Below are 15081 nucleotides of genomic sequence, written 5' to 3'. Positions count from 1 at the left end.
TGGGGCTCCACGCAAAATCTCACCTCGTGGGGTATCTTTGATCATGAGGAAGGTTAGAAATCAGCCTACAACTACAAGGGGGGAACTTGTCAATGATCTCAAGGCAGCTGGGACCACTGTCACCACGAAAACCATTGGTAACACATTACGACATAACGGATTGCAATCCTGCAGTGCCCGCAAGGTCCCCCTGCTCCGGAAGGCACATGTGACGGCCCGTCTGAAGTTTGCCAGTGAACACCTGGATGATGCCGAGAGTGATTGGGAGAAGGTGCTGTGGTCAGATGAGACAAAAATTGAGCTCTTTGGCATGAACTCAACTCGCCGTGTTTGGAGGAAGAGAAATGCTGCCTATGACCCAAAGAACACCGTCCCCACTGTCAAGCATGGAGGTGGAAATGTTATGTTTTGGGGGTGTTTCTCTGCTAAGGGCACAGGACTACTTCACCGCATCAATGGGAGAATGGATGGGGCCATGTACCGTACAATTCTGAGTGACAACCTCCTTCCCTCCGCCAGGGCCTTAAAAATGGGTCGTGGCTGGGTCTTCCAGCACGACAATGACCCAAAACATACAGCCAAGGCAACAAAGGAGTGGCTCAGGAAGAAGCACATTAGGGTCATGGAGTGGCCTAGCCAGTCACCAGACCTTAATCCCATTGAAAACTTATGGAGGGAGCTGAAGCTGCGAGTTGCCAAGCGACAGCCCAGAACTCTTAATGATTTAGAGATGATCTGCAAAGAGGAGTGGACCAAAATTCCTCCTGACATGTGTGCAAACCTCATCATCAACTACAGAAGACGTCTGACCGCTGTGCTTGCCAACAAGGGTTTTGCCACCAAGTATTAGGTCTTGTTTGCCAGAGGGATTAAATACTTATTTCCCTCTGCAGAATGCAAATAAATTCATATACTTTCCACAATGTGATTTTCCGGATTTAATTTGTGATGTGCTATCTCTCACTGTTACCAATAACCTACCCTTCAATTATGGGCTGCTCATGTCTTTGTCAGTGGGCAAACTTACAAAATCAGCAAGGGATCAAATACTTATTTCCCCCACTGTATACGATAGTCTTACCCTGGCTCACTTCCATGTTTCTCAGAGCTTAACATATTTGAACACCATATTTATATAAATAGAATACTTTACCCAAAAAGTCTTTTAATATTCTTATTTCCAGACATTTCTAATCTTATTTAATTTAATTCTAAAAAGGTCCTCCAATCCATGTTTGTATTTAACCCCACTATTATTTTAAATATTCACGTTTGCTCCCGCTGTAATAGTAATTTTCCCCTATCCTCTCCTCTTTTATTCTTAATTATCTGATCTATAATGAAACATTATAAATCTTCAAATGTATGAGATTGTGTTAAACAATGTGTTACCATCGGAGCATCCTGTTTGACATGTAATACACAGAATCTATGTTCATTCATTCTTAAAGATTATTGTTTTTCCTATATACAGTTTTTGACACGGGCATTTGATAGCATACACCACATACGTGCTATTACAGTCTGGATGCTGTTTGAGTTTGTATACCCTTCTATCTACCAGATTTATAAACTCTATAATTTCCATGGTAATTGAACATGTATTACATTGACCACATTTAAAGTGACCATTGAGTTTCTGCTAATTTAAATGATGTATTCAAATATTTTAAGACTGGAGAAACCTGGAAGTGAGCTCTGATTGGAGAAGTGATAGCGTTTTTGTTAAAACGGCAACACAATTTTGAGCAGAAATAAAGGACAAATGTGTGGCGACAGAACACAGGGTAAGCCCATCATATAGGTATGATTTGTAATGTAGTTCACTGATGGTTTGCACTATTATTTGGATTCTACATGGCGTACAATTTAGCAATATTGGTAAGAGAACAGTGGCTCCTGAAGAAGCTGAAAAGTGAAACGGAGAAGCTCCATAGAGCATAGCCGATTTAAGCTAAGTCACCATTCTGTAGTAACCTTGTTAAGAAAAAGTATTTAAAGGACTCAAAGAGTAAATTAGATAGTGCCTACACGCGCCCAATACGCATCAATTCGGAGTTACCGCCTGGCTACTACGTGGCCCGGGTGGTAATTTCATTTTTTATGTGTGCCGGGAAAATAATTTTTATTTTCTGGTGCGCAGTGGAAACTGGGTGGTAATCGTCATTCTACACACATAGATGAATACCACACAGTTACCACGTGAAACCTTACTGTTAAGTCAATGGGTGGCAGTAAGATCTTAGACCCAAAATGGACGCGTACTGATTTTTATTTTGCTGCACATCCATTTTTGTCAAAAAATTAAAAAAGGCCTTTTTTTACAGGTGCGCTGAAAAAATGGATCTGTATTTACCGAAAACATGGGCCTACACTAGTACAGCTCATTTTTCAGTGCACCTTAGTAAAAGGACCCCTTAAAGACATATTATTAGGTTGGTATAATGCAGGGGCGTATCTGCGTGGGGCCACAGGGGCCTGGGCCCCCGCAGGTTTTGCCCTGGACCCCCTACCATCGACCCTCTCCACCTCCCCCTCCCTCCCGCACGCCCGCCACCAACCCATCGCCGATCTTTGCTGGTGGGGGACCCCAAGCCCCCACCAGCCGAAGTCCTCTCTTCCGTGCAGGATGCAAGTTGCAACGCTTCCTGTTCTTCTGAGTCTGACGTCCTGCACGTACAACGTGCAGGACGTCAGACTCAGAATTTGGAACTCAGTCTGACGTCCTGCGCGTTGTACGTGCAGGACGTCAGACTCAGAAGAACAGGAAGCATTGCAACTTGCAGCCTGCATGGAAGAGAGGACCTCGGCTGGCGGGGGGTTGGGGTCCCCCGCCAGCAAAGGTAAGTGACAGCAGCGGGGGAGGGTTGGCGGCGGCGGGAGGGGGTGGAGAGTGTCATTGGTGGCGAGGTGGGGGTCTGGCAGTGGTGGGGGTTGGGTCCGGAAATGGCGGGGGGGGGGGGCTAAAATGTGCCCCCTCCCTCTGGCTCTGGCCCCCCCCTACCGCCAGAGTCCAGATACGCCCCTGGTATAATGGCTAGTTGATAAGTCTGGAAGCCTACATGATAGTTGAGTTAATTAACACTAGAGTGCACATGTTTGGAATACTTCTGATCCACTCCTGCCCCTCCCCTGGCCATGCCCCTTTTGAATTACGCACTTATGGGGCCCTTTTACTAAGCTGCGGTAAAAGGGCCCTGCGCTAGTGGCGGCAACTGTTTTTGCTGTGTGCCAGGGCTCCTTTTACCACAGTGGGTGAAAATAGTCAAAAATGAAATGGCTGTGAGTTAAGTTTGCACTTGCCATGCAGCCATTTTGCGGGCGGGGGGGAGCACTTACTGCCACCCACTGAGGTGGCAGTAAGGGCTGCCATACTAACCAAGTGGTAGCTGGGCAGCACATGATGCTGCCCAATTACCGCTGAGTAACCCCCTGTGGAAATATTTTTTAATATTTCCGCTAGCACCACAAATGGTGCGCACTTGGGGGTGGAACTATCGCATCTGTGTTTGGCCAGCGATAGTTCTTGGTTGCCACATGGCAACCCTTCAGTAAAAGGACCCCTATGGGATTTAGGTGCCTGGTGTTATAGTGCGCAAATCAAAATTAGTGTCAATTAACTTCAGTAACTGCTAAAGCTAATTAATTCATAGTTAATGGCTTGTTGACTTATTTAGTTGTGTGCGCATCTCGAATCTACTCTGAAATGTCGGTTTGTATAGAATTTGGGGGCTAGTATCAATCACTGACTGAATGGGAAGAGGACGACAGAGCAGAGAAGTAGAGAAAGGAGAGAGAGATTGCAGGGGTAGTCTGAGGAGATTTCCCTTCAATTCTCAGTGTCAGGGATGGTGTCTGGGTATATTTTCTTTGAGTAGAGGGTTTATAAGAGGGAAAAGTGGGTAATGGGGAAAGTACACCTAATTCAGGTAATCCTGTGTTTTCAACGAATGGAAGTTCATTTTCCATTATGCACAGATATAATTTAAAATAATACATTATTTTAGAATATATGTGTTTGAACGTCAGCTGCTTATAACTAGACTCTTCTGCTTAAAAGATGTTATAAATACTATTAATCTATCGGTCTGCTAATTTGCATTCTCAGGTGAGAGCTATGTCTGTGGCTCAATCGAACCTTTCAAGAAGTTGGAATACACAAAGAATGTCAATCCAAACTGGTCTGTGAATGTAAAGACAATCTCCACCCCACGGGCAATACCTTCTTTCACCGCTTCCAAACCGAGCCCCGTGGAGACTAAGGAGAACAAGGATTTCATTAGGCCTAAATTAGTCACCATCATAAGGAGTGGGGTGAAACCTCGCAAAGCTGTCCGGATCCTTCTCAACAAGAAGACAGCACATTCATTTGATCAAGTTCTCACTGATATAACCGATGCCATCAAACTGGATTCAGGAGTGGTGAAGCGCCTGTATACGCTAGATGGGAAACAGGTAAGAGTTTCATCTATGGAATTTTGTTACTGTAGAAGATGCAGGTGGATGAGCAGTTGACATGAAATTGTGTTTTGGTCAGAATCACCATTATCGGAGACACTACTTGCCCTTTGTAACTTTTCATTAAAAAGAAAATGAGATTTTTTTTCTTTTAATAAATATCCTGTGTGCGCCCTTATGAACTCATATTTCAGGGACCATTTGAACAACGAACAAAGTGCATCAGAACTTTCTGTTGACATGCAACAATAAAGGCCAGCAATAATCTGTGACTTAAAAGAAATGATAAACAAAAAACTATACCACTGGTGTACTGTGCAATATTTCAAAAATATTTCTACTAAGTAGTAATATACACTTTGTGCTAATTTTTCTGAAAAGTCATCATTTTTCAGGTTATCTACAGAACTTCCCTGTAATTCTCTGAGCTGCAGGATACACCCTCTTTTTGCTAATCATCCTTAGCGTAACTCTCATCTACTGGATATAATTGGTCACAAATGACAATGTATATACTGTACACTGCAAATCAATTGAATTCTATTCAGACTGTGGCACTTATATGGATACAGGGACCATGCAAGGTCACTACTTAGGATTTCAAACTGATCATATCTGCATTAGCTCCCTGTTTCAGGTTGTATCTCTTGCATTGGGGTTCATGAGACCGAATTCTGGTTAACCCTAGGGGTGCTGTGTGAGTGGTGTATTGAGGCCATGCGAGGGAGGGAATTTGGTTACCAATACCATGGTGGTATCTGCTAGCCAATGAGCAATTCTTTGGAGGAGCTGCCAGGGTATAGGCTAAATTCAGTAAATGGCGCCCAAATTTGGGCACTGAAAAAAAATAAGCGCTATTCCATAAATATGTGTTTATAAATACGGCTTGGTGCCAGGATCCACACCCATTTTGGGTGCAAGGATATACACCCAGTGAAACCTGGTATAAATCCTCATGCCTAAATTAGTCATGGATCTTCTGTGTTCTATAATACTGTAAACAAATTCTAGGAATGCCCCTGGCCCGTCTATGCTAATCCTGTGGCCACACCCCCTTTCCAGATCCACACTCAAAACTTTACATGTGCATTCTTATAGAACAGCAACTAGGAAGATGCATGCGTGAATTCAAATTGTTGCTAATTAGCGCCAATAATTGAGATAATACCCAATTATTGGTGCTAATTGGCTGATTATTCAATTAAATTGTGCATGCAGATTGGGTGCATCTCCAAATTTCTGTGCCCAATTTTGAGTGCCATATATAGAATTTGGGGTATGATGTTTGGGGTGGAGAGATTAAAGATAGAGGGCAAAGAGAAGAGGAAAAACAAATTCTCCAATCACTGCTATTTCCTGTTTGCACTTCTGAAATATTGCTCAAGAAATAAAGAAGAAAGCAATTTAAAAAATAATTCTATTCCATTTTTGATCTACAAGTAATGCGTTTGAAATGTCTTGACCAACAGCAAAAGGGTTGGGTTTGCTGGTCTTATTTTCAAACACTGTAGATGAATACATACAGGGGGAGTCTCACACTTGTAATGCATGGTGGATTATTATCCTTAGGGCTGTGCATGTGCATTCATTTGAAATAACATGTCATTTTTTGTCTGAAATGGCAGGAAAAAAATAAATTTCAGGTTTTTTCCCGTGTTGTAAATAGTGTGCATTATTGGGAAAAAATGCACACTCTTTTCGGAAGAAGTGTTCACTACTAACAATGTTATTCCCAAAAGGTAAAAGTAAAAATAAAAAACAATATAAAACTTTTAGTACCACTGTAATTAAAATATCAAAAAGACACTTGGTAGACTGTGGAATGGCAGCTGAAAGAATTAAAGACTTCCAAATAATGACCTTCAGCGACAAATCAATGTCTGTTCTCAAAATAGCTGTTATCTTTGCCACACATCCTTCTAATAGACTTGCAAATTTGGACACTCGTATATCAAATGAGTCAAAGCTCCAACTGACCCCTTACAAGACCAGCAAGTCATTAGTTTCCTTTCTACATTTATTTGTTTTAAAGGGCATCCACAGAGAACCATGAAAAAGGAAAAAAAAATTGACTGTGTGATTGATGCTGAAAAAATCGAACATATAACCAAAAGAACTGCCACTGAGCTTCTGTTAGGCTGTCTTGCAAATAATATTGCCACACTTGCTGCATCCCAATACAAACTTTGTTGGTCATACACTGAATCCATTTATAAATCGCAGATGCTGCACCAGATGAAGCCATAATTTTGCCAAATAAAGCTGGAAGCCACCGTGAATTAGCAACCTTTCCCAAATCCAGCTTGGAAGCACGAAGTGAACTTTGCAACTTCAACCAGGCAAAGTACTGGGAGTCTGGCAGGCCAAACTCCTCCTGCAGCATTTGAAAGGTTTTAAAATTCCCATCATGTAACAGCTGTCCCAAGAGCCATATGTGCTGCAATGAACTGGCTTACTTGCTATCTGTACCTTTGGTTTATTCCAAATAACCAAAGTAGACTTCCCATCAGCGTTCCCCCATTCCCTCCCCTGCTCCTCAAGCCTCTGGAAAGCAGTTATAATAGCCATTATGACAGGAAATTGCTTTCCCTTAGAACAGGCGCTTATCCCCACCAGATAGGTGAGTTGGTGACACCATAGACTCTTCTACCAGTAGCCAAATTGGCAGGTTTGTTAAATGAGTATATTTTTGATACTGTTTCACGGTAGCTCTATTATTAGGTTTCAATATGCAGTTTCAAGATTACCTCAGTTATTGAATTTATGTTTTATTCTTGGTTATTTTACTATTGTTATGCTGTTAAAATTATAAGTTTTGTGTTAAACTGTACCTACTGTACACCACCTTCGATGAATCTCTACAGAAAGGCAGTTAATAAATACCAACAAATAAATAAATAATTATAGAAACCAATAGCCACCCTGCCATAGCTTGAAGGCATAATGATTTATTTATTTATCACATTTGTATCCCACCTTTTCCCACTGATTGCAGGCTCAAAGTGGCTTACAATAACACTGTAGTAAGTTACAATGCAAGAAATACAATTTTTTCAAATTGAGCAGAATAGAAATAACAGTTGATAATGTTCAGGATTAGGTAAATTCACTGCCCCCCTCCCACAATTCCCTAACTTGCTGCAACTTCTACAATGCAATCCTTGGAGGACGATTTAGCCAGAGAAGTTTAGAAATAATGCTTACCAGAGTCTTCTAAAAAGCTGCTGGGGAAAGTAATGGTAATATACTTCAAACATAATTTTTGGCGTTAACACCATCTTGATAGTCTTCATTTTACCCCACCGGGACAAATACAATGGAGACCATGCCCCCACCAATCCTTTCAATGAAGTTATTGTAAATCATTGGAAGGGTAATAGTGATGCACATGTTCTATGGTGGCAATGGGTCTGTTTATTTAGAAAATATGAGAAGATATTAGAGGAAATGTTCTTACTGGTACCTAAATGAAAAAGCAAATGGGAGTTGTTGAATCATTATATGTTGATTGACGCTTGAGATGTTTTATGGTTTTTTTTATTGTGAATTGATGATGATATTGTTTTGTAAATTTTATTTAGTTGGTTTTGTAATTTAGTTTTTGCATTAAATAATAAAAATATTCAAAATAAGCCAACTGAAACAAAACAAAACAACAAAACCCAAACAAAATGAAAATTCCCATAAATGACACAGGAAGCTAAAGAAAACAAACATTTTTTAGCACTTTGAGTTCCAGCCACAGAGTTGTAATGTCTACATATCTGTATCAGTGTTACATCATTTTTTTAATTTCTGGAATTAGATTTATGGGTGTTAATATTCTATATTTGCTTTTTTTATTTTTGAATGGTTGCAAAATAGATTATTTGTTATTTTAGACTTTGGAATAATTTCTAAGTTGAGTGATTGAATGGTGCCAGGAAGACCACCAACTGTCTTAATCTGCTTGGGACTGCACACGTTTTGATTATGAGTGCATGCTTAATTGATCTTTTTTTGAAGTATGAAACGGTTGCACATTGAATGAGCAGAACATATGACAAGAGTTACCCAACTGTGCAGGTACTTCTTTTGTAAATAGGGCTCTGTTTATTTCAGGAAAAGATGTAATTAGTAGCAAATGACATCTTCATCTAAAAGAGATATGCCACTTTTATAGGCACCCCATATAAGAGGCTTGGAGAAGCTAAACCTCTCGAGCCCCAACCACTGAAAAGTGAGGTGAAGGAAGCTATTAGGGCTAAAAGAAACGCCTTCAGAAAATGGAAGAAGGAACCGTCTGAAAATAACAAGAAGCAGCATAAGGAGTGTCAAAGCAAATGCAAGGTGCAGATAAAGAAGGCCAAAAAGGATTACGAAAAAAAGATAGCATTAAAGGCAAAAAAAATAGTAAAAAATTTTTTCGGTATATTAAAAGCAGGAAGCCGGCAAAAGAATCGGTTGGGCCACTGGATGACCGAGGAGTAAAAGGGGCGATCAAGGAAGACAAAGACATAGCGGAGAGATTGAATGAATTCTTTGCTTCGGTCTTCACCAAGGAAGATTTGGGTGGGATACCGGTGTCGGAAATGGTATTTCAAGCGGACGAGTCGGAGAAACTTACTGACTTCACGGTAAACCTGGAGGACGTTGGATAATAAGGGATGGGAGGAAAGAGAAAATGGGACAATGATAGGAAGGGAGAGAAACAGAGGGGTGAGTGGGAGGCAATGCTGATTACAGAGGGAAACATAGGGAGGAAATGCAGGACAGGTCAAGGTAGGAACACAGAAGGTAGGGGAGGATAGGGAGACTGAGAAGGCAAAGGTGTTGGGATCTGATAAACTGCCTTTCTATAGTTACAATCAAAGCGCTTTAAGTATTATATATAGGTACTTACTTTGTACCTGGGGCAATGGAGAGTGGAGTGACTTGCCCAGAGTCACAAGAAGATGCAGTGGGAATCAAACCCAGTTCCCTAGGTTCTCAGGCCTTTCATTAACCACTAGGCTACTCCTGCACTCTACTGAATGCTAAATGTGAAGAAAGGGATAGGGACAGGGACACAGAGGGGAGGTGCTAGACAAGATAGATAGGGGCGCAGAAGAAAGATGGATGGTGGACATGGAGAGAGAGGAAATGTCAAATGGACAGGAGACCCTGCAAAGACAGGGAACCCCCCACCCAGAGAAAAACAGACGAGAGACACTAAGACCAAAGTGAATAGAAAATTAAATGCTCAGATAACAAAGGTAGAAAAACTATTTTATTTTGAATGTATTAATTGGTTTATGTTAACTTTTGGGAATTTGCATCTCTGATAATTTGCAAACTAATACTGTAACTGTTAACCAGAATGTAGTTTGTAAGTCACTTTGAGACAAAACTTGTTTTTGGATAACAGTGGGATACAAGAATGCATAAATAAAATAAATAAAAATAGTAAGCAGAATAGAAACCACATGCTAGCAGAATACCGCACCTTTGTCACATGTGCAAAACTCTGACAGACCATGAACAAATATGAAACAAAGGACTACACATCAGTAATAAGGATATGCAGGCAAAAACTGAATTGGAAACCTCAAGAAGTCAGGCTCTGTGCATACAGCAATACTAGAAATATAGACGCTGATGTGTTTGAGCATTTTCTTTTCTTCATTTGCTTTGGTCCCAGTGTCTCTTTTCTGCTTTTTATTTTTAATTCTCTTGTCAGAATTTCCTGTCCACTTGACATGTTTTCTCACTCCATCTCCACCACCTATTTCCTCCCTGTGTCCCTTATTTGTCCTATTCAGCATTTCTCCTCCTCACTTGTTCATCTGCCTTCTCAGTGTCCCTACTTCCCCCCACCCCATGTCAAGCATTGCCCCTCTGTGTCCCTGCCACTATACTCTCTCCATGCCCAGCACCTTTTCTCGGTGTCCCTGTTCCATCCCTTGTCCAGCATATCCCCTTTCTCCTCCCCTGGCCCCCCTTGCAGTCCAGCATTTTTCTCTCTCTCATCCTCCCTCCCTCCAGTGTTTCACCATCTGTTCCTCTACATCCTCTGGTCTGCTCACTTCCCCCTTCCCCCTCACCGTGGGTCTAGCATTTCTCACCCTTTCTGGTCTGGTCTCTCACTTTCTTCCTTTGATGAGCAGTGAGCCATGGGCAGCACTGAAGGTATGCTACTTCCGGCTGTCCTGGTCCACCTTGCTGTTTTGTCCCGCCTTTTCAGATTCAACTTCCTGCAAGTGGGACCAAGTAGCGAGACGGGCTGGGGCAGCATGCCTTCAGTGCTGCCCACAGCTCACTGTGAATCAAGGACCGTGGAAAGAGGAGGAGAGATGTCACCAGTCAGACCCACAGGGACAGGGGGCGGGAAGCCTGAGGCAGAAAAAAACTGGCTTTTGTGGTGCTGGCTTTAAGGGTCTGCTGGCCTGGCCATTGCTAAACCAGCCAGTTGGCAACCTTTTCCCCTATGTTTTGGCATCTCTCTCCTTCACTTCTCCTTCCCCCCACCCCAATGGTCTGGCATCACTCTCCTTCACTTCCCACTCCCCCCCATGGTCTGGCTTCTCTCTCCTTCCCTTCCCCTTGTAGTCTGTCAGCTCTATCCCTCCCTTCTCCTCTCCCCTGCCCACCCCCATGGTCTGACAGCTTTCTCCTTCCATTCCTACTCCCTCCCACATGGTCTGTCAGCTCTCTCCTTCCCTTCCCCCTCATGGTCTGTCATCTCTCTCTCTCTTTCCCTTCCCCTTCACACTCATCCACCATCTGGCATCAATCTCCTTCCCTTTCCTTTACCCTTCCTTCTTCCCTCCTCTGCCTTGCCCCAAGGTCTGACTTCTATCGTCTTCCCTTCCCCTCCCCCCCATTCCCAGTCTGGCATCTATATTCCTTCCCTCCCCCTCCCCCTTTGCAGTCTGGCATTTCTATCCTTCACCTCCCTGATGATGTGTTGGTTCTTTTTCTCTCCCTCCCCCCCCCCCCCCCCCCCGCGTGTGTGGCATTCTTGCTTCCTCCACCCCTCCCCCTGCAAGATCCAGTATACTGACTGCCCTCCCACTCCCTGTACAGCTTCCCTTCTTCAATTTTCATGGCCACCGGCAGCGTCAGTGAGCTAAGCACACTACCTCCAGCTGTCCTGGAACCTATACCTCTACTGCAGCATCCTACCTATGCGGGACAAGAAGTTGTAGCAGAGGGAAAGCTTCTGGGTCATGAAGGCAGTGTGCTTACATTACTGACGCTGCTGGTGGTCTGGAAGGTTTAAGGAGAGCAGCAGTGCAGGGAGTGGGAGGACAGCCAGTGTACCAGATCCCATGGGGAGGAAGGTTGGGATTAGAGAATTGCACGGGAACGGGGTTTGCAGGGACGGAAGCAGTTCTACGGGGATCCCGTGGGGACAGAAGCAGTTCCTGTGGGGTTCCCGTGGAAGTGTATGCTGCACTTGCGCCAGCCTCTCACCTACCGAGTACCAAGTTCTTTGAGTGCTGCCTCCTCCTCCTCCTTGCTTTAACAGCACAGATGTGGAAAGCCTCCATTAAGGAGGTGGTAGAGTTACAAATGGTGATGAAATTCAAAAAGGCATGGGATGAACACAGAGGATCTGTATTTAGAAAATGGAAGTTATAAAAAACCTAAACTTAATTGGCTGCATGTGTGTGGATGTGCCGCGTGACACTTACAAGGTGACTCTGGCTGTGATGAACTAGGGCCGATACCGGGAGACCTGTACGGTCTGTGTCTCATATATGGCAATCTGGTTTTGGATGGGCTGGAAAGGGTTTACACAGCAACTTTAGTGGCTGGAACATGAGAACAGTGCTGGACAGACTTTTTCTGGTCTGTGTCCCGCAAATGAGAAGATGAATAGGCTGGAGTGCGCTTTGAGGGCAACTCCAGCAGGTGGAACATAATAGGGCCAGGCGAACTTCTATGGTCTATGTCCCAGAAATGCCACAGAAAGACCATAATCGAGTATATAATGTCACATTCATTGTTGATTTAATCATGAATTGATAATGATTGACTATTGGGCAGACTGGATGGACCGATCCAGTTTTTATCTGCTGTCATTTACTATTACTATTAATCCTCTCTGTTTCCGGGTTGAGGCGCAGACCTCAGCTCTGACATAGGCATAAGCATCAGATGTCATCTGACCTACTGGCGCGTGCATGTAGTGATCTCATAGCACACAGAGCCAGTGAATCAGAGAAGTCTTATATGTGCGCACCAGAGTGTTCCAACTTCCATTCCTTCCTTGCCTGCAGTGCTGCGGCTCAAACCCAGAGACTGAGAGAGCTGAAAAGAATTTTTTTTAATGTACCATTAAATTCTTGTGGGTAAGGACAGGTTACATTCTTGCGGGGATGGGTGATACCCCATGGGGATGGGCGGGGATGGGTTAGATTCCCCATGGGGATGGATGGGGATGGGTTAGATTCCCTATGGGGACGAATGGGGATGGGTTGGATTCCAGTGGGGATGGGCAGTGGACGGGTTGGATTTCTGTCCCCATGCAACTCTCTAGTTGGGATACCAGATAGGCAGTTGGTTTGGGTGGGGGCAATGCCCCCCTCACCCCCCCCAAACTATACCCCTCATCTCATTGCATAAAATGGGGGCCCTGTGCTAAAATATCACAACGTGTGGTAAAATAACCCATTGATAACTTCCTCCCTGATTATTTTTTCACCCCCTGGATAATCAGATATGTCCTTTTCTGTTTTGTGCTTATCAGTATCTCACTTCCATCAAGTTTTTCTCATGTGGATTTCTGCTCCCTTAATGAATGATTCTGCAGTGTCTTTTTTGCATTGAATCTTAACTGTCAAGCAATTGACCATTCTTTGTGCCTTATTAGATCATACTTTATTTTATCTTCTTTATAACAAGTGTTGTAAATATTTCCCTGGACTTTTCCTGACAGAAGTGACATTATAATTTATTTTAAAAATCCTGAACCAATAATGCCTCTTCCCTGACTACATTCTCTATATGAAAGAATCTGTTCTTAGGGCATGTTCCAGGCTCTGATGTACATATATGAGAGAAATAAAGGTGTATGTGTTAAACAGTCTGAAGGGAATAAAGCTAATTCAGAAGCTTGCAAAAATTGATAATGTATCTGGAGAAGATACTAATTCATCAGTTTGAGTCCGAGAAATATAGGGAAAGAGAAATGGGACTGATATACTGCCTTTCTGAGGTTTTTGCAACTACATTCAAAGCAGTTTACATAAATTTAGGTACTTATTTTGTACCAGGGGCAATGGAGGGTTAAGTGACTTGCCCAGAGTCACAAGGAGCTGCAGTGGGAATTGAACTCAATTTCCCAGGATCAAAGTCCACGGCACTAACCATTAGGCTGCTACTCCACAACCTTTCACAGCTTGTATGCAATAGTTTATCATTCATATTTATAAAACCGTACAATAGAATTATTTAAATAAATAATAGAGTATAATATAAATATTACAGTATAATATCAACAATAAATAACAGAATATAAAAATAGCTACAAAACTGCCTACCAAATACTAAATGGGTCCATATACCTAAGGAAACATCCCCGAAGACAAGCAAATGATTATTCATCTCAAAAGAACTTGGGGGGGGGGGGGATGGGTAACAATAAATGTTCCATTTAATTTAAATAGAAAAGCCTAAAAGCAAACAATTAGAAGCCAGATGAGGGATGTTAGGTAGAGGTCAATGTAAGAATGGTTAGAATAGAAACCACCTGGTTTCAAGAACAAGAAATTTACTTCTCATTGCAGAGTATTAAATTTCTGATGAACATACGGATGAAAGAGTCGCCATCATGGAGATTTAAAAATATATTCCACTTGCACAGTTTCCCATTGCAAATTAATGTAAAGAGCAAAGTATGCACAGATGGTGTACTGTCAGTGATAAGACACAACATGGTAATTAATGTTAAGATTTTATTTCAAACTTCATAAGAAATGTTAGGTAGAAACCACCTCTCAAAAAAAAAAAAAAGAAAGAAAAAACAATGCACACTTTTACTAAGGTGTGGTAGGCCTAATGCGGGCCTACCATACAGTAAAAGAGCACTACCGCAGGACGTCTGAGGCATCCTGCAGTAGTTTGGCCAGCAGTGCTTGCTACTCCCATGGTAAAAAAATATTTTTTATTTTTTGTCACAAGAAGCATGTCTGGGGCAGAGAATAGGCATGCCTGCACTAACCAGTGGTGTACCTAGGGTAGTTGACACCCAGGGCTGGTCATTTTTTAACACCCCCCACCAAAATCCAGTACTAGGCATACCGACAATACAAAACACTCAGGACCTATAGAGCAATTCTACCATACCATAAGCAGTCATTTCTACGAGTCACACAAGGAAAAGAAAAGCATCTTAAACACTACAGTGAGCACTAGAACATCAATTCACCTATTGTAAAATGAAACCAGACAGAATAATACAGATTGTCGATCCTGCACAGTCAATGCCAACTGAAAGCCATGTCTTTTTCACAAACACAGATACACCCTAATCCACTATAGAATAAGTAATCATAAACTTTCTATGTAGACAAAAATTAAACTGAACCCCCAAGATGCCAGACTCTGCATACAATGCAACACCACAGAAACAGAAAATGTCCCCTAGTACTGTGCAAA

General features: G+C 42.5%; 1 protein-coding gene across 1 annotated transcript in view; it reads left to right on the top strand.

Annotated features, from left to right (window-relative positions):
* The window catches only part of DCLK1 (doublecortin like kinase 1), a 625924-nt gene that overhangs the window by 36607 nt on the left and 574236 nt on the right, over positions 1 to 15081 (top strand). Inside the window, exon 3 of the mRNA XM_030200382.1 lies at positions 4109 to 4455. Within this exon, the coding sequence (XP_030056242.1) occupies positions 4109 to 4455 (347 nt within the window). The remainder of the gene's footprint in view (positions 1 to 4108; positions 4456 to 15081) is intronic.

This window comes from Microcaecilia unicolor, chromosome 4 (genome assembly GCF_901765095.1).
Source record: "Microcaecilia unicolor chromosome 4, aMicUni1.1, whole genome shotgun sequence".
NCBI lineage: Eukaryota > Metazoa > Chordata > Amphibia > Gymnophiona > Siphonopidae > Microcaecilia > Microcaecilia unicolor.
This window is presented reverse-complemented; position numbering and strand designations above follow the sequence as displayed.